The 20,412-nt window shown below is 41.7% G+C and overlaps 1 protein-coding gene across 4 annotated transcripts in view; it reads right to left on the minus strand.

Moving 5' to 3' along the window:
- Window positions 1-2,954: 2,954 nt before the first annotated feature.
- EMB3108 (DEA(D/H)-box RNA helicase family protein) overlaps window positions 2,955-20,412 on the minus strand; it is an 80,477-nt gene continuing 63,019 nt past the window's right edge. For 2 of the 4 annotated variants that reach the window (XM_087694702.1, XM_087694699.1), the window contains exon 8: window positions 6,268-6,398. In XM_087694702.1, coding sequence (XP_087550828.1) covers window positions 6,283-6,398 — 116 coding nt within the window. In that variant the 3' untranslated portion in view covers window positions 6,268-6,282. Of the gene's footprint in view, window positions 3,774-6,267; window positions 6,399-7,295; window positions 7,806-20,412 lie in introns of those variants that run through there. The other 2 variants (XM_087694701.1, XM_087694700.1) reach the window with 2 other exon arrangements.

Consider the following 20,412-nt stretch of genomic DNA (forward strand, 5'->3'; position numbering starts at 1 on the left):
CACCGGAGATGCCTCTTTTCTAAAGAGACAAAGGATATCTATGAGGCGGAGATCCTTAGATTGTTACATGATGCAGACCCCGACGTTCCATTACTGGAGTTGACTCAACAGTTCAATGAGGCCCTACACATCGTTGCAGGTGTAGCCTTCCCACTCATGACCCACACAGAGAGCCTCCACCGGGGTGACACCTCGGAACAGCTCGTATGATGATGAGTCCCGTGAGACCAAAGCACGGCTCCAAAGAGAGAGAGCACTGGGATCCACTACCCACAGACAGGTACAAATGCTCTTTAGATGTCTCACACGATGGAAGAAGAGAACATTCTTGGCCCAGTTTGAGCGAGACCTATATAAGTTATTCTTGAGCCAAGACTCTAGAGAGGCTTGGAGGCTTTTCAGAGAGCATTGCCCGACCACACCTATTATGTCCACCACTATATGGGAGGAGTATGCAGCTAGTCTTTATATTGTGGAGGGTCGACCACCTCTTCTTAACCCACTTGAGCCTTGTCCAAAGACCACCAATTTCTTTACAGAAAGTAGGGTCCGAGAGGCCATTGACAAACTTAGCAGAGGAAAGGCACAAGATCATGATGGATTAGTAACCGAGCACTTGATCCATGCTAGAGATTTGGTGGTAGGATTCCTAGCTTACATGTTTAACAAAGCCATGTGTGAAGGCCTACTAGAAAGCTGGAGCACAAACACTATTGTGCCTATCCTCAAGTTAGGGGACCCTCCTCTACCCAGTAACTATCGGACTATCATGGTTGGGCATACATTGGCTAATCCTTGAGCATGAGTTAAGCAGGTGGGCAAAGATGTGGAATCTTAAAGCACAGGGACATGCTGGCTTTAGGAGAGGCTTCTCCACGTTGGATCACATCCTCACACTTAGAGCAATCATCGAGAAGGGAAGGGCCCATGGCCAACGAACCTATTGCTGCTTTGTGGACTTCCGCAAAGCCTTTGACACAGTACCGAGAGACTGGCTGATACATAGATTGCATGCCATGGGAGTACCGAAAGAGCTCAGTTGGGGTATTTTGGCACTGTATGAGAGAGTTGTGGGCAAAGTCTAGACACCTAAGGGCCTTTCGACACCTATTTACTCCACCATTGGGATGAAGTAGGGATGCCCCTTCTCTTTGACATTATTTGGCATGTACATTGATGGGATTGCAAATTATATTTCACAAGAAAGAGATAGAGGAGCTCCACGCTGACACTTGGATACCTCTCCTAATGTATGCAGATGATGTTATATTGATAGCTGACTCTCCAGAGGGTTTACACAAACACTTGGACGCATTACACTCCTATACTTTGGACAGTAGGCTTTCAGTGAACCTTGGTAAAACCAAGGTGATGGTATTTAATACTACAACACAGTGGGTCAAGAGATCACCACCTAAATTCACATATGGATCTAAGGAGCTGGAGTATGTGGATTCTTATGCATACATGGGAGTCTTATTCACAGGGCCCACCTTTTCTATGCAAGAGGCAACAGACGCTAGACTGACTCACGAATACATAGCACTAGGTGGTTTGGAGAGGATGTGTTCACATGTGCAATTCCAAGAACCCCGCACAAAGCTATGGTTCTTCGATACACTGGTCACATCCACACTTCTTTATGGAGTACAGATATGGGGGCCCAGTTTTGACCACCGTAGCAAATCAAGATGCACTTATGATAGATGGAGGTCAATGGAGAAACCCCTAGTGTCCATGATATCTAAGATGATCAAATGTAAGGTCTCAGTGCCACATGAGATCATCAAAGCTGAGCTCGCAGGTACACCCATTGTGGTAGAGGCCCTCACCCGATCGATCGCATACATACGTAGCATATGGAACTTACCTAGACACAGATATGCATGGTTGGCCCTTGAGTCCTCCAAGCAACTTGCCAGAGAGGGTGATACTTCATGTTGGTATGTACAGATGTCATCCTATTTTGAGCTGCATGGCTTTAACATGGACAAGTTACCCCCCTTCCAGTACTCCCTTGCTGCACCATCCCTTTATCTGAGCAGGTTAGAGATTCGCAAGATCATCCAGGCTGCTGCCCAGTGTGTTATGAGGTATGTGGCCGTTTCCACTCTCTTTAGAGACGGATTTGGACCACTATCCAGAGTTATGGATTTACCTAATCAGCGATACCTTGACCTCTTTCTTCGTAAGATACGATGGCTTCGTGACATGCTCCTCAAGAGTACGGCTGCTCCAAGACACCGAGGCCCTTCACAAATACAGCTCACAGACTTCTTTGCAAAGGAGACTCAAAAGACTTCAATACAATTACAACCACAATCCACACGAGAGCCTCTCACCGCCACAGCCCACACACAAACAAGTACTGATTGATCGAGCCATTCAGCTTAGCCGATCCAGACGCCCTAGGCCTCAACACAGACACTTACTACACATCCATAGGCGTATACAAGGGATTATTGCTCGGACTAGAGCTAGGCTCTCCATACCCACATGAGATTGTACCATTTGAAGCTCATTGTTACTAGATAGAGCTATATGTTTTACACATAGCCATAGTTAGTTTCCTTTCTTATTTTTCTTTGTGCTACATATTTTGCCCGAACAATTGTACCATCATTCACATGATTGTAACTCATGGTCTCATAGCTCATTTTGGCCTTTTGTAGATGTTAATATATGATTTCATTTCTCTCTCTCTCTCTCTCTCTCTCTCTCTCTCTCTCTCTCTCTCAACGACTTCATTTTGAAAGGCTTATACAAATGTCCAAAAAGTAAAGCTTGAAGCAAATAATATCCTTCCAAGCCACACAATATAAGAATGTCAAACATTAAACAAACCAATGAAGAGAGCGAAAGCAAAGAGCATCTTAACTTTTATTGGATGCTTTAAACCAACAACTGAATTTTTAAAATACTACCAATTTACATATTAAAAAGTAACGTTGCACTCGAAAATTCAACAACCCATCAAGCAGGCCACAAAAATGACAATATAGAAGTTTTGCTTTCATACATGCACTAGCCTTAAGACACACCTAGCATGTGCATGGGGTCATGTTTCTTTCGGTATTATAATTTGAAGGTCAATACCTCTCATATAATTGCATGTTCGTTAAATACATTTGGATGATAGAACTGTCCCATCAAAATATTTGGAGCTCTTTCAAACTTTGGCTTGTGAGCTGTCCTATCTGCACATAAGAAAACATTAAGATGGCCCTTGCCCCCTCTTAGCTAATTATTTGGAGGGGAGAATGTGTCTCTCTTATCTCAGGCCAAAGAAAACTACGAGGCTTAAGTAATGAATGGCAATGGTTTGGAAGAATTTCACATTGGGCACAGTTTGAGGGTTCGGAGTGAAAATAGGGCTTGTGTCTTCCAGTTCAACCATGCCAAAAGAGGAAGAAATTTGAAAACCAGGGGCACAGTTTGCTGCGTGAAGGTGTGAAGAAGCATTAATTGAGGGTATAATCAGTGTAGGAAGGCCCTCTTATAACTTCCTACAGTACAGAACCTCACATTGATAGTTGAATGGAATGAGCAGTCTTAAGCTCAGAGTCTCCATCAAGCTTGCATGATGCTGCTGCAAGCTCGGGAATGTGTTTTTGGATGTGATAGGTAGAAACCTGAGCAGAACAACAGGGAACCCAGGTCCTGTCCAAATAGGCCATGATTTCAAATGAGCTATTGTTAGCATGACTTCATCAGATGTAACTCCGCCATTTTAACCAACTTGAACGGCTCCTCATATCATCGAGATGCCAATTCTGCAAACAAAGATCAGAACATTGCCTAAATAGTCAAACACTATATATTTCTTCTAACAATATTAAGAAAATGCAGCATTAACAATCTCAGTTCCTAGCTATATTTCTTCTAACTATATTAAGGATCAGAAGTGAAGGTTTCATGCCACTATGTGGTGAAATCCCAAAATTATTCATTGGCAGACATGAAGTGGATGAAAGAGGGTCATTTATTCACCTCAGTTGTTGCAGCTTTCCCTAGGGGCATTTCAGTGGAAACCCACTTTGGTTGGAACTGGGATTGGTACAGCAAAGCGAAAATGTGGAGCACTGCATGATGCTCAAGTGTTGGGTGGTACTTCCACTAACAGATTGGCCCCGATGTCCAAGGTACTGTTGGCTGGTAGTATATCTACTTTGGGACTAATGATGAGTGGTCGGGACATTCTAGTCATAACAATACATATGGATCTTAATTGCAGCCACATTGACACCTTTTTGTTAAAAATTTGCTATTTTCTTTTTCGAATGCATGGGGATGATTCATAGTGGTTGTAACAATGGGAAATGTTGTGAAACAGTTTATCATGTGTATTGGAAGTCTACGACTGCTGTGTTTTAGTCACTCTCAGATGCATCATGCATTCGAGGATGCTTGCCATTTTTCTAGAGGGAGCATGTCACATTGTGTCATTTATCCTTGGAAATCTCTTTGACAGGCTCAAAATAGCAACATACCTGATTTTTCCATATATTACTTAATTACCTGTAATCTGTGTAAGTTTGAGTTAGTTTGCAATTAATTAACAAAATTGTCCCAAATCATCTTATTGAAGTATCCAAAAAAGGAGGGATTCAAGTAATGTATCCTTGTGTGTATAAGTTAACCATCATAAAGAGTGATATCGCTAGATGTTCAATACCATTTTCTTGACCTTGAAGTAAATTTGTGAAGACATAACAAAAACTTCCCCATACCTTCCTTGCAAACACCTTGAATTAACAAGCAACAGAGCTAGTGCATTTTTAAGCAATTTTGTGGAGGAAAATGACCCCTATTCCAAAACAATTACAGTCTACAATGCGTATGAACACCCTTCTTAGGAGAAGGAAAGGGGAAAACCTGATTATCCTAGTGGTAGCACCCCCTTCCAAGGCCCTAAGCCCAAGTGAATAAGCCTCTAAGAAGGGGGTGAAAAGATTACTTGAATAGAGATACAGCGCCAAAATTGTACAACAAGCATTGAGTGAACAATAAAACACAAGATGGAGATAACTTAGAAGGTGAATGAGCGAATCAAATTGTGTGCTACATATGCTACAATAGGCCTCTAGCCGTGAGGTAACTCACATAGCTCCCCAAGTGTTATTCTAGTGGATATAATCAATCTGTTCATCCATTGCTTCCACCCAACGATCATTTGGAAAAGCATCTTTATAGCGTAAAAGTTCTTCATTGCATGTTGTAACCACCAATACACATGCAAGAAGATTACCTTGTTCCTTGCCAATGGAGGCTTGTGTGCGAGCAGCCAAAGGAAGAGGTTGCTTGCAATCCCAGAGTGTACATCAGCCAACGAGGGACTCTTTTAGGCTATTGAATTTCAACCCTTATGTGCTCCAAGTGATCATGAATAGTGGGCTGCTCATAGGACAATGTATCACGCTACTGATGTGGCTGCAAATCAGGCTGAATTGGCTGCTGCAATGTATCTATAGGTGGTGAAAATGAAGGCTGAGTAGAAGGATCAACCATGGAACCATTGTGGAACAGTGGTAGTAGGCTGTTAGAGATGTCTAAGCATCAATAATACTGTTTTTGACAATCAGCAAGGGATGAGAAGCATTTTCAACAACAATAACATCTCGATTGGCAATAATCTTGCTTGTGGAGGGTTGATAAAGCCAATACCCTTGGCTTTTAGCGCTATATCCAACAAACATGTAGCAAACAACCTTATCATCGAACTAGTACCTTTTCTGAGAAGGCACATGAGCATCTGCCAATGAACCAAAGGTCCTCATATGAGAGAGAAAGCTTGGAGCCAATCCATACCTCATAAGGAGTGATGGTACACAAAGCTCTTGTGGGACACTTGTTCAAAACATAAGCGGCACATAGAATAGCATCGAACCATAAAGAATTTCATAAATTCTTACTATTTAACATGCATTTTATCATCTCCACAAGTGACGTATTCTTCTGTTCCGCTACTCCATTTTGTTGTGGGGAGTAACGGACGGTGTACTGATGATGAATACTTTGAGATGCAAGATACTTTGAAAATTGTTTGGAAATAAATTCACCCCCCTATCAGTACTAAGGGTCCAAATCCAAAAGGTACTTTTGAATCCCCACCATGGCAATAAAAGTCTTGAAGCAAGAGAAGACTTCAAACTTAGACTTCAGCCCATATATCCAAGTGAATCGAGATTCATCATCAATAAATTGACAATGTATAGGAATCCACCAAGAGATTTGATCCACATAGGACCACAAATATCACTCTGAAAGAGGTAAAACAAATGGTCAATGAACATGACAATCCATAGAAAAGGAAAATTGATGCACCTTACCATGTAAACCACCTTCACAAATGTGATTCGATCGCAAGTGAATTTTTGGAAGATCTCTGACCATGTCCTCTAAAATGTGTATCATGAAAGGATTCCTTTGTTAATAAGACAATCAATAGGATTTTCAGCAAGCTGCTAATCATACATATCAAGACAATAGAGGCCTTTAGTGAGAATGCCTATCAAGACAATGAAAGAAGAAACATGATCATCATATACCACACATCAAAGGCCATAAAAAATGACGTGACACCTTGAAGCTGCAATGAGTGAAATGAAAATAAGATTCTTCTTGATGCCAAGTACATAGAGAACATCATACGATGTCCAAGGAATGTGAAACCAAAGACAACCTACACATGACCAATGCCTTTAACTGCATAAGAGGCATTGTAAGCAAACATGACCGTGTTGCCCCTAGGTACATGAGAGAGAGAGAGAGAGAGAGAGAGAGAGAGAGAGAGAGAGAGAGAATGCTTGGCAAGAGATGATGTGCTTGGATACACCACTGCTGAAACACCAAGTAGAAGTTGCATCAATCATAGAAAAAAAAGTATTACAAATAGAAGGATTATACTTACATTGAATGAAAAAAGTATAATCCTTAAACTGAGTATAGTTCGCGGTCTCATGAATGAGAGCAAGATCGAACTCCTCCTCCTCCTCCTCCTCCAATTTAATGTGATTACGACATTCAATGATGTCGTGCCCCGTCTTTCAACAATAATTACACTTATTGGGTTTATTGATTGTACCCTTTGAAGGGTTGGAAGAAGATGGACTAGCATGGAAAGATATCTTTAATGGAAAGAGAGTGGAAATAGAAGGATGATCAACATGAAAGTTTATTGATTATTTACCAACAAGGCTTGTTTTTTACTTTAGGTTTGGCTTTTCCATGATGATGGGTGAAAAAGGCCTATTCAGTTGCCATGGTCACATTGTGATTGAGACTACGTTTGTTCTTCCTACAATAAGAGAGAGACAAGCTGGTTGAAACTATAGGTGACTTGGTTGCCCATAGTAATCAATCACAAACTGGTAGCAAAACCTTGATATGATTCCAGTAGACCATTAAGAGTGATAAAAACAAACTCGCTATCTAGGATCACTTCATTAATATTTAATAACTGCTCAATAAGATATTTGATATTAGTGAGATAGGCATCAAAGTTACCTCCTTCCATGAGGATGTCTTCCAATTGCTTATATAGGTAAGCAATGAGAGCTGCATTGCACACTTGATATAATGATGCAAGCTTATCACATGCATCCTTAGCTATCTTGCATGATCGAACGTGTGGAATGACAGCTCTCTTCACAAATAAGGCAATTAGAGCACATAGTTGAGCATCACAACCATTCCATCAAATCTTCTCGAGTGGAAAGCAATGTTGAACAAGAAGATGATTCGGCATCATAAGGGCCACCTCTTGATGTGGAGGCGAGAGGTGGTGTGGTGTTGTAGAAGCGGGCCTTTGCTCAATGCCAATGACAATATGTAATAAATTATTTGTAAAAAAAACATGTCGTATCATGTAAACTCACATTGGGTAATTTGTGCCGTCAAGCTTGTCATTGACACCAACCATACCCAACAAATCATTATTACTGCTAGCCATAAGTGGAAATCAGTAATAAAATATAATTTCCAAGTGAAGAGAGAAAATATAAATGCTTGAATAATAATAAACCACTGATAAAAGAGATAGTGGCCACTTCAGTCTTCAATGAAGTCAATATGAAGAATAATAATTTTCTCTAGTTGTGCTCATGCTTAGGGGAGAGAAAATTATGCTGAAAATGATACTTTTCAGAAATAAAATATTGCCCAAACAAGGTGGTGGTTAGCAATATGCTGAAATCAGATATTACTAGCTGAAAATACTCCAATAATGTGAACAGCAGCACAAATTAAGAAAATTCAACCAATCAATGCGCCAAAATAAGAGAATTTGTCTTCAATGTTGGGAAAAAACAAAGCCAACAGCCAAATAATATGATTTTTAAGCATTCAAGACCAAAGAAAGTGAATTGAGGCAACAGCCCCAAATTTCAAGTGCCTCGGAGCTGAAATTGAGCAAAAGCCCCAAATTTTGAAAAGAAACTGACGAAAGTGGATAAAATTATTGCCCAACTGATGTCAAATGGCACGCTTGAAGCTAGTTGAAGCCTCGATTTTCATAAAATTTGTCAAGTTTCCAAAGAACCCCAAATTCTTTGACGAAATTTGAGTGCAAATGCACTCGGACAACAAAAACCCCCAAATTTTTACTAGGAATTTGAAGAGAATTTCAAAGAGTTTTTGTGAACTTTTCACCCAAATGATGCCAAATGTCATGCCTACAAATGAATTGAGCCTCAATGTTGATGAAGAACACCAAATTCAAGAAAAGCCTCAAAGTCGTGCTTAGGAAGGGGGCTTATGTGTGAACAAGGGCTTTTTTGCTGGTGTAAAAATAAGAGAATAAAATAACTATTCTTTTAATTGACTGAAAATTGTGTTGCACTGAAGGCAAAAGCAAGTAGAGGTCTACATGGCGGTAGATGGACGGTAGTTGAAGCGTGTCAACAAGAACGTTGCGACTAGTTGTGATCAAGATGGGAAAAATCTCGTGTTTATGTTTTCATCATAGAAAAGAGGCTAAATACTCTCTAGTATATGTTAAATATAGCATTGCTATGTAGAATGTTATCTAGTCCTTATGTATTCAATATGTTTCATAATGTGCACTCATCCCAATCTACTCTTTAAGGAGAAGTGAGTGTTGATCTTCAGTCCAATTAGGATCAACTCTGTTGACAAGTGAAAGATTGAAAAGGCCAAGCTACATCACAGGTAACACTACATGGAGTTGGATGTTTGAATCTAATTATTTAGCCAATTCTTTGAAGACTCAATGCAAGTTTAAAGGGATGATGAAGAAGAGATGATAATCACGCATAACTAGGATAAGAAGAGCATCATGAAGCAGTTACTATGGCCCTTAAAAATGGAGGTAAAATGGCTCCTCCCATATTTTTCAACTACTAAAGGACTTCTCTAAAGTTTGTATACATTTTGTAGTTTTCCATTGTTAGCTGGGACTTGGCTGGACGATACCATCAGCAACAGGCAATGTGCCCTGGGTGCACTAACCAAAGCAACAAGTTGTCAATTGGTATAGTAAATGGGCAATAATCACACAACTCCAAAGGCAGTTGTGACAAGGAGTTTCAAGGGCGCAAGCATGTGACAGGATTGCATGGCACGACCCAATGCACAAATGCTGATCAGCCTGGCGATTGAAGATGAAGCAACCAGAAATCAACTGGCACATGTCAATGCATGCTGCAGATGATGCACGAACAACATCAAAGATGCCTCAAACACAGTGCGTTGGGCCTGGCTGGCTGCAGCAATCTGGAATTAGTGGCAGCTGATACTCTTGATGCCATTGCATCGACTCTCCTCACCAACTGTGGTAATTGTGCAGTAATTAAATGAAGAATGAATGAGAATGAAAGATATAATTGATGCACAACGTCACTCCATAAAAATGAAAAGGCGGTGTATTAATGAGTGAGAAAGAGTACAATGCTCAAGGCAATCATAATGAAAATGCCACACTTATGTGCTAATGACACACAAAGTATCTTTTTCCAATAAAATGAAACCCTAACCCTAGTATCACTTAGTGCATAGGACATTAGGGGCAACAATTGCATTTAATGATAGTTTAAATGCCTAGGGAGCCCAGATTATGGATCAAAGGGCATCAATGTGTTGTCCATGAGATTGCCTACAAGCTCCATGATCCAATGTCGGGCAACTCGTGAAGATAGCAACCACATTGGCAAATCTGCTATAGATAAACACTGTCAGCTTGGCGATCTGATTGCCAATGAATTGCAGCTGGAAAAATCAAGGTATGTATGGATAATAATAGAAGAACATATAAAGATGCAGTAATAAAAACCATAATCTTATAAGCATCAAGCACAATAGATATACCCTCTTACCACCGGATGGTGGAAGGGAAAGTTATGAGAACCCCCTCTCCCCATGATGTCGATATTCAAGAGGAGAGAGAGCTAATGCCAATCCATGGAAGAAGATATTGGAGAATCACGCCATAAACTAGTTTTGTAAATATGTTGATTTCTCACTCTGTGGCAAGGAAAAGTTGCTCAATTTAATGAACCCTCTACATATTTAATGGGCTTCTCCCTCACCCTGCAATGTCAAGTCGTGTTTGATGTGCGTTGATAGCTCCACTCTTGCCTGCAAACCATGTTACTCAGCCTTTGGCTTGTAATGTGCAAAGTCCCTCTCTTGTGAATATGAGCTTTGCCCTCAAGATGGGCCATTTTAGGAACTCTCGTGCCGTGTCGTATTGAGGTGTATGTGTCAAGTTGTGACAGGTGCGTGTCAGGTTGGGAAACGGTCTTGTGATGCGATGCTTTGCAATCTTGCGAGATAAGGGGTTGCAAGCAAGCCCCACGGGGGATTCTGTGAGATGGAAGGATCGAGGTGCAGCTGTGAGTTCAGTAGACAGTGTGAGAGTGAGAGACAGAGTCTAGCACGACACCCAAGAGAATCGACTGAAAGAGTGTCCAAAAAGTACAAAGTACAATCCTTAAACCTTAGGGTTGTAGGGGGTGTTCACACCCGACACACACTAAGTGCCCATAAGTGTGTAACATAAGCACATAAGCACATACGACAATAAGACTATAAGTCTGGGGGAAAAAACCTCTCCTACAGAGAGTAAAAAGTGCCCCAGTGTCCTACTGATCACCGACACTCCCATATGAGCGTAAGCGTAAGTTAGGCGTGAGTCAAATACCCAACAAACCCCCTGGAGTGAAGACTGATCAAGAGTACAAGGATCATCCACCACCAAAGGATATCAAATTTAAAGCATCTCGAAATGCTTCAAACAAGCTGACGGTCAATCTTCTCCTGGCAAAGCTAGGGACCTCTATATGAGGGCCTTATCCAAGCATTGCCAAACCCACACTAAGTTGTGAGCAAAAGAGAATCAAGGTAGCATGGTCAATGTCGTGGTGAAGATCCAACTTAAGGACAGCCTCTGTAACCACTACCTAGCCATGGTTTCCACTCCTAAAAGCCCTCCTAGAGAAGGACTTTCCAAGTCTGTCCAACTAGGGTGAGCCCTCGAACCACTAGCTAGCCCAACAAGGCTAGACTCTAATATTCTCAATCAATGATCCCCACACCCCCCTTGGACCAATGATGGATGATAATCTCCCAAGCCACCTTGGCACGGGAATCGTTGGACCCATCTAAACTAACCCAAAGGAAGTTCCCCACAAGTGGCGTAGTTGAACCACACATGCCAAAGAGAAACACCAATAGGAAGCAATGTACCAAGCTATTACCAAAAGAATGTGGTTGACTACTAGGGCCCTACCTCCCGCGGAAGAGGCAAACTATGCTCCAATAGCTCAACTTGTGTCTGATGGGATTAAGTACCAGAATGAACACTATTCTCAAGTAATGTCAAATCCCACTTGGAACCTAAGGAATTTGACTATTTAACCCATGCTCACCCATTTGAAACTCAAGTGGATGCCACACTCAAGTGTTGGAATCTAGGTCCATAAGAAACCAACTTACTTTCACCAAATGATTTTAGCATTTGCAATTGTGCAAAACACCTCTATTGGAATTCGGCAATCACTCTCTCCCTCTCAAGCATCACCTCATCATCCTCGACAAAGACGTTCATATCATCAACAGACTCCAAGTCCACCAACTCTGACTCGGCTCTCACAAGAAGGCAAAGGTCCTACAAGTCACTCACTCTCAAGCAAAGGAAGCAAGATATCATCTTTGCAAAGAGTAGAAAGGGGTATGGAGCTAGAGCACAGCCCTAACGAACAGATCTTTCCAACTAATGCTCCTCTGTGCCCTCCAATGATTACTCTACTAGCGGCCGGTTTGTATAATGTAGACACCCCTCTAATCCACTCCTAAGGAAAGCCCAACCATGCTATGGTGCCCTCCAAGAAGTCCCAATCAACCTTGTCATAAGCCTTCTCAAAGTCCAAAAGAAGCATAGCCACCCGCTCGCCAATATGGTACACCTACTCTGTGGCCTCAAAAGAAGGTGAAAACATTGTTCAAGTTACTCCTATCCTAGACAAAGTCTATCCGAATGTCATGGAAGATATTTGGGAGGACAGGGCAAAGTTTGTGCCAACCATCTTGGACAATACCTTATAGGCAACTAACAACAAGGTGATCGTCCATCATTGGGATAGATCCAAGTAATCTTCCCCTTTGGGAAAAAGATTGACTAGACATGTTGACATGCTGCCCCCAAAATTGAAGATCTCTTGAAATGTTCGCAGAAGGGGGGAACTTCACCTCCTCCTAGTATGCAAAGAAGAAGGCCTTGGACAGCCCGTTTTCTCCATGGCTTTTCTACCCATCCTATGATTGGAAAGCCTAGGCTAGGTCCTCCTAAGTAAAAGGGGAAAGGAGATAGATTTTGGCAAAGGGCCCTCTCATCCTCCCAAAACTATTGGCAAGCCTAGAGAACCACCTCCAAACAATTCTTGCTCAACTCCCTTGGGCCAATGCAACCTCCTCTACAATCCATCTTGTGCCCACTCCCTAGTCCATAACTACTACAAGATCTCTCTTCTCACCTCCTCACACTCGTATATTGAATCTAGGATACAGCAAGAGAAAGGATCCAAGGCTAAAGCAAGAGGCATCGAGTGTAAGGAGAATTGAGACATGATCAAATAAGGCGGTCCTTACTAACTGCCCGCCTGCCCTCCTCGAGTGCACCCCAACTCCCCTACATAGAGACTATATCCCCAAGAGAAATCTAGGGAGCCCTTGCACTTGGGATGCCTAAACCCTCTTGTTATCATGCTCCTACTACAAGGATGAAGGTTTCCCAATCTGCCACCTCATTTGCCATGCTTGGTCCTTGAAAATCTCCAAGTTGTTGGAAGTCACCTTTAACAATCCAAGATTCCACATCAAGCAAACCTACCATAATCTCCAACCAAAAACCCGACCTCCATGGGCACATAGACATTAAGGATACTTGGAGTCTACAATGTCTAGTCATTATAGGACTCTCTAATCCACAATCATTCCATGGTCCAACACACAAGCTAGCAAGCTCAAGCCAATCGAGATGCAAAATCTACCACTCCTATGGGAGGGTATTCATAGAGTACTACTAGTATGTGTGTAAGTTGCCTAGGAGTACCTATCCCATGCTACTAGCCTCAGAGTGGTGAGCTTATGCTCCTGTCGATAAAGATATTGGATGAAGGTATCCTAGTTTCACTTGCTCTTAAGTAAAATCGTAATGAACTTTGATATGCTTCGTCTTCGGGCTGATAACACGATTGCCAACAAGTGCTATGGCACACTAGCTATCACAAAAATTGATCATTGAGATCTCGCATGGAAGCTATAATTTTTCCAATAAGCTCTTGGCATCAATAGCCTCGATAGTACCATCATTTACAACTTGGTTTGGCTGAAGATGTAGCAACAATATCTTATTTTCAGCTTAACCTAATGATCGAAGCCAAGCCCAAAAGGAAGATGTAGCCACAGTGAGATCATCAGGTATCGAAGTCTCCCACTCAATCAAACTCATTGTATCCTTGCAAGGTTAGTCTACTACTGAAATGCAAACCATAACCATAAGTACACCTAATATAACTTAACACGCATACAAAAGTGATCCATTGAGACATTTGGGGTGCATTAAAAGTACTAACTTAAAATAAAAACTCAATAAGCTATTTGGATGTGTGTGTGAGACATAGTAACTTTTCCACTCTCCTATTAGTAGGTATGCTCATCAAATGGTTGTACATTGGAGTCCTTCTTTAGCTTTATAATGGAATCTAGAGGTATGGTTATGGCCATGTCTTGTAAGAGCAATACCAATCAACTAACGAAAGGGCGTGTTTTGCTAGGAGACAACATTACCCACTACACTCTATACAACCTCCATTCTTGGAAACCAAGATTAGTCATCACTAATTGAGGTATTTGCCGGGAGACAGGAGTAGACAAGAGTGGGCATCCAAGCATGGAGATGGATGGTAGTAGCTGGCTGGAATAAAGGAATGAGGGATGAGGGATGCACTGAAACAGGCTCCTATTCATAAGGGAAATTTGGCCAGAGTTCATGGTGCAATCTTTAATTAAACTATCATGCACAATTGCCATGCATACCCACACTGTTCCTCTCACAAATGGTGAACTCTTCCACAGCAACACTGTGAGAAATACACACTGTCCACGACTAAAATGTCCAGAAAGATGATGTGGCTTGAGATCTCACATGAAGATGACATATGGGCTTCCCATGACTGGAGGTGAAGACTGGCTTCTGTCCCAACCATATACCTGCTGTAAATGCATTCTCCATGGCTTAAATTCAGAATTTTGCAGCAAGGAGGAAGTGTTAGAATCAACTTTGAGCTATTGAGAATTGGGAAGACAGACCTCCAAATAGCTTGACAAGGTTGCCAAGTGCATCAGCCAGCTCATAAATCCCATGAGCTGCATTAATGCCAAAGCCCCTGCTTGTTTAATGTATTACATGCCTAAGGGCCTTCTTTAAATACATAAGTCACAAGGCCCTTGCTTGGACATAATCCACAACTGCTCACTGGTCAAAACTTTCACATGAATTAAGAGTTGTAGTTCAACCTTAGAAATGCACATTTCTCAATCTCCTTTCACTCTGTCCTTGAGTTAAACAACTCCTAACAATACCTTTGGCCCCGCTTTTGTGCCACACAACTCCTAACAATGTCCGGTGTCCACTGACCATGCATGCAAGCACCATATCCAAGAGCTTGGGGTCCCACATTTAAACGATCTGATACACATACTGAGCAATCAAGTCATTACCTCAGCCTTAAAAGTTAACCTAAAGTGAACCAACTACAGAGACCCAAATGTCTCCAATATAGAGAATTTGGAATCCAAACACCCCAACATCAAACACTCCTCCTGGTTCTCCATCATGAAGTTAATTTCTAGGAATATTAATAGCTTGGGCATCAATATGCATCTGCTAATGAGCTATTTTAAGTCACAAACTTCCAACGTATCAGTAGCCAAAGCCACTTATGTTATTTTATTGCTTCCTCTACCAAAGCACTATTCACCTATGTTAGGAAAATATCAAGCTCGGGCATCAATATGCATCTGCTAATGAGCTATTTTAAGTCACATACTTCCAACATATCAGTAGCCAAAGCCACTTATGTTATTTTATTGCTTCCTCTACCAAAGCACCATTCACCTATTTTAGGAAAATCACACACAATCCAGTCCTGCACCTCTGCTATACTGCTTTAGATCTTGCCCAAACACATTGTCTGATTTGCCACTTATAAGACTTCAGAGAAGATGCTAGCCCAACGGCAACCATGGTCAGTATCCTCTTCTATTAGAGACATGGGCACTGCTTATCCAGAGGCTTGCTTTTGAGGTATATTATTCTAGGTCTTCTTTGAGTTGAAAACCTTTATCAACCAATTGAGAGTTTGAGGTCTTCAGGCTGTTAAAGAAAATCTATTGTTTCTGAAAGACTAGAATGCACATCTTAGTAACAAGGGATGGCCATTTTCTAGTTTCCTGTTCCAGTCCCATCCCGTCCCCATACTGTCCCAGTCTAGTTCCCATGCTAGAGCCCCCTCTCATGGTAACAGGGGATGCCAATTCCTGCCCCATTCTTGTATGCAAAACCTGTTCTGTGTTACTATGATGCGCATACTTCTTAGGAAGCTTTCCCCATCAGGAGGAATGGATCCTCACAGCCATTCTCTTGTATTTTTTTACTCATGAGCTCTTCCCAATTAGGAGGAACGAATTATTACAGACACTTTCAGGACCTAGGAAACTCTTAGGTCATCTTTATTCCATTACGCCAATTGAGGAATCGGTCCCAGGTTTGGAACCCATGGGTCAACCTCCCATACAAAATATAGGTGGCACCCACACTACCTCTGTTATGTTGGGAATAAAGGGCCATCGTGCCTTTTATATGTGCACGGGTGTGAACACACCCTTAGCACATTGTACTTTCATATATATATCTGTCTAAAAACCTAAAGAGGTACACTCGTCATTGTACCCACAAGTCGTGCTCACTCTCACTCTCTACTCTGCACTCTCTCTCTCTCTATCTCTCTGCTAACAGCAAGCATTGCATGTCTCAATTCTCACACCTCGGAGCTCAACAAAATGGTATCAAAGCGCAGGTGTTGAATGCTCCATTAGTCGTGCATGAGTCAATCGGCAAAGTCAGAGTTGCAGGTTGGGCAATAGGACTGACGAAGTCCAAGTCATCGAGTTGCAGGCATGGGCAATAGGATTGACGGGGGTGTGCAGCAGTGACAAACTATTGGATGGCGTGCAACAAGTCGTGGATAGGCAATAGTTGCTCCATGCACAAGACAAGGCAGTCGCTTGTTGCTGACGCAGACAACTGGCGAACAGGCCCAACGCAGGCAAACGAAGCAAGCAGCAGGGCATACGGCGGGGCTGGAGGCAACGGTGCTACATGACGGGGCGCTGTTGTGCAACAGGTAACTACACGGCGACAAGCTGATGCGCGGCGACTGACGGAAGGCACGCTGAAGATAGACGCGGCAACTGACAAGAACCACACAGCCGAACGGACACTATCAGTCCTGACGGGTCAACGGACCCGTCATCCAAAACATTTTTTTTTCAAAATCTTTTTTTTGAAACCCCTCCCTCAAACTAGGGTTTGTGCGCATAACACACAGAGTGTAGATTTGCAATCTTCGCCCATAAATTTGGGGGTTTTCCCAAATTTGGAGATTGTGATGCAAGACAAAACAATTCGTCTCAAAAATTGCAGGAATTTGTGACATTTTGCCTCCAACATTTGGGGCTTTTCATGTACATGCAAAATTGGGCTGAAATTTACCTGATTTCTCAACATTGATGCATATTGGACCCCGTGCAATTTGGGGCTTTTGCTGTTTGGGCGAAATTTGTGCGCCATTTGGTCATTTTATGTACATGCGGGTTTAATTCCATGCAATTTGGACATCTAGCACTTGAAAAATTTTGGGGGTTTTACTGAAATTGTTTTATTTTGGCAAAATTGGCCTATTCTATGCATGTCAGAAACGGTGCAGATGTATGGTTGATGCTTTGTGCACAAAAATTTTGGGCTTTTGACCGTGCGTGTCAAATTTTCTGCCTGTGAGTACATGTACAACAGAAATTGTAGCTAAATTTTGGGACTTCTCATGCAATGCGATGTATTTCTCCCTGAAACAGCTGTAATCAGTTGTGGAGGGCTGTAGCATAAAATTTAGTGCTTCTGAAAATTTACTTGCAGATCTGAAATTTCTGTTTCTACATGGTCATTTATTGTTGGTTGGTACTTGTTTGTACCTTGGTCACTTGTGTGACAGTTTAGGCCTGCATTTGCTGAATTTTTTTGTCACATTTTTGCTGAAAATCATGGCTGGCAGCAGTGGCAATAGTAATCTCATGCACATTAAGAAGCTTTAAGTAGCACATAATTTTGCAGTCTGGCAAAAACAGTGCTACAATATCCTGTTGCAGAAGAAGCAAGCAAAGCCGATTAAGACCAAAGAGGCAAACCCTACAGATTTGGAAGAGGAAGATTGGGATGAGTTAAATGAGCTTGCACGCCCAACCATCGAGCTATCGATTTCTGATGCCTTGCTGTTTAACACTAAAGGTTTGGACTCTGCATATGCTATTTGGACTCTACTAGAAGAACTATATGCACACAAGAGTGCCCCAAGCAAAGTGTATTGGCTGAAAAAGCTTATGGATTTGCATATGAAAGAGGGTACAGCAATGTATACTCACTTGAGTGAGTTTAGCTCCATTTTCATCCAACTAGTTACCTTGAAGTTCTTGATTGATGAAGAATTTAAGGCTACGTTCTTGCTTTGCATTCTCCCAAAGAGTTGGAATACATTCAAGACTACTATGAGCAATTCTAATGCGATTCTTTTGTATACTGATGTAGAGAGTGCTCTACTCATGGAAGAAATGAATCGGCAAAACAATGCATCCAATAAGTCTTCCAGTGCTTTGCATACTAGGGGCAGATCACAGAAGAAAGGCAAATCTGAAAGCAAGGGATGCAATAAATCACATGGCAAGGATGTTGAAGGCCGTCATTGTGGCAAGAAGGATCACTTTAATCGTGACTGCTACAAATGAAAGAAAGAGAAAGGAAAGGGAAAGAAGACAGATGATAGCAAGGAAGAGAAGAAAGACAAGCAACCTAAGAAGAACTGTGTCAAAATTGAAGAGGTGCATGTAGTCACTCATGACAATGACAGTGGAAATGGCGTACTCTTGGTCTCTTCACACTTTAGTACACATGATTTACTTGCAGATACAGATGATGACATGCATACTTGGATTCTAGATTCAGATGCTTCATTTCATGTCACCCCTCATCGTGAGTGGTTCTCTGACTAGGGGGGTCGACATGATGTTGTCCATCTTGGGGACAACTATGCATGTGACATTGCAAGTATTAGCAGTGTGCAGTTGCAATGTCAGCATGGTTCTATATTCACACTTCAGCATGCACGACATGTACCTCAGCTCAAGAAGAGCTTGATTAGCACAGAGCAACTAGATGATGATGGATTTCATGCCAATTTTAGTGATGGAAAATGGAAAATTTGTAAGGAATCTAGAGTGATTGCCAGAGGTTGTAAAAGTGATACCTTGTATCATCTCCATGTATCTAGTATGAGTGACCGAGCAACCAAGTGTTTCTTTGTGGCATGGCCAGTTGGGACACATGAGTCAAACTGGAATGAAAGTGCTTTCTCATTTGGGTTACTTACCTTGTCTTCGTTATGCTAATTTTGAGCATTGTGATCATTGTGTTTATGGTAAACATGCATAAACGTCTCGCAAAAAGTCTCTTTCGCTGAAATCTTCTCCTCTAGAGTTAGTACATTCCGATGTATGTCAGATACTAGGGTTATCTTTAGGGGGAAATAAATATTTTGTCACCTTTGTCGATGATGCTACACGGAAGGTATGGGTTTACCCTATTCATAGCAAGGATGAAGTGCTTGACAAGTTCAAAATTTTATTGGCATTGGTTGAAAATCAAACTAATAAGACACTTAAGTGTCTTCGCTCTGACAATGATGGGAAATATGTGTCCAAGGCCTTATAGGCATTTTGTGATAGCAAAGGGATAAAGAGGGAGCTCACTTCCCCTCATAATCCACCCCAAAATGGAGTTGCAAAGCGTATGAATCGGACCATACAAGATAAGGTCCACACCATGCTGTCTCATGCTACATTAACCCATGGTTTTTGGGCAGAGGCTGTTATGACAGCTGTACACTTGATTAATCAGTCACCAAATAGGTCTTCAGGAGGGGGAGTTTCCCAAGAAGCGTGGTTGGGCAAGCCACTTTTGTATGCACACTTAAAAGTGTTTGGCTGCAAAGCATTTGTGCACATTCATAAAGAAAAACGCAGCAAACTTGAGCCAAAGTCTTGTAAATACATTTTCCTGGGATATGGTGACGAGGGTGAAATGGGATATAGATTATGGGATCCCAGGAAAAGGAAAGTAGTACGCAACAATGATGTTATCTTCCCAGAAGATCGCATGCATAAACATCACGAAAAGACTGAGGAGGTCCGTATGGTTGTATTCTCGAAAGAAATACCTTTTGGACAGCAAAATGTGCCCGCTATACAGCAGCAAATACCTTCTGTAAATGAACCTGCAAATGCACAAAATAATGCTGAAAATGATCAGCCATCTATTGCCTATAATAATGAGCCACTGGATGTGCAAAAATAGCCACGACAACAAGCTGTTAATGCTGATTTGCAGGTTGAAATGTCAGGACAGCAAGCTGAAAATGCTCAACAGCCAACAAAAAATTATCATTGGGCTAGGAGATCATCTAGGACTACTAGACAACCTAATAGATTCATTCCTGGTGCAAACAATGTGGCTGATTATGTCATGTTGACAGACTATGGTGAACCCTCTTGCTTCAAGGAAGCAATGGA

The sequence above is a fragment of the Lygodium microphyllum genome, chromosome 15 (genome assembly GCF_053477565.2).
Source record: "Lygodium microphyllum isolate KBCC chromosome 15, Lygodium_microphyllum_v1.1.10, whole genome shotgun sequence".
NCBI classification, from domain to species: Eukaryota; Viridiplantae; Streptophyta; class Polypodiopsida; order Schizaeales; family Lygodiaceae; genus Lygodium; species Lygodium microphyllum.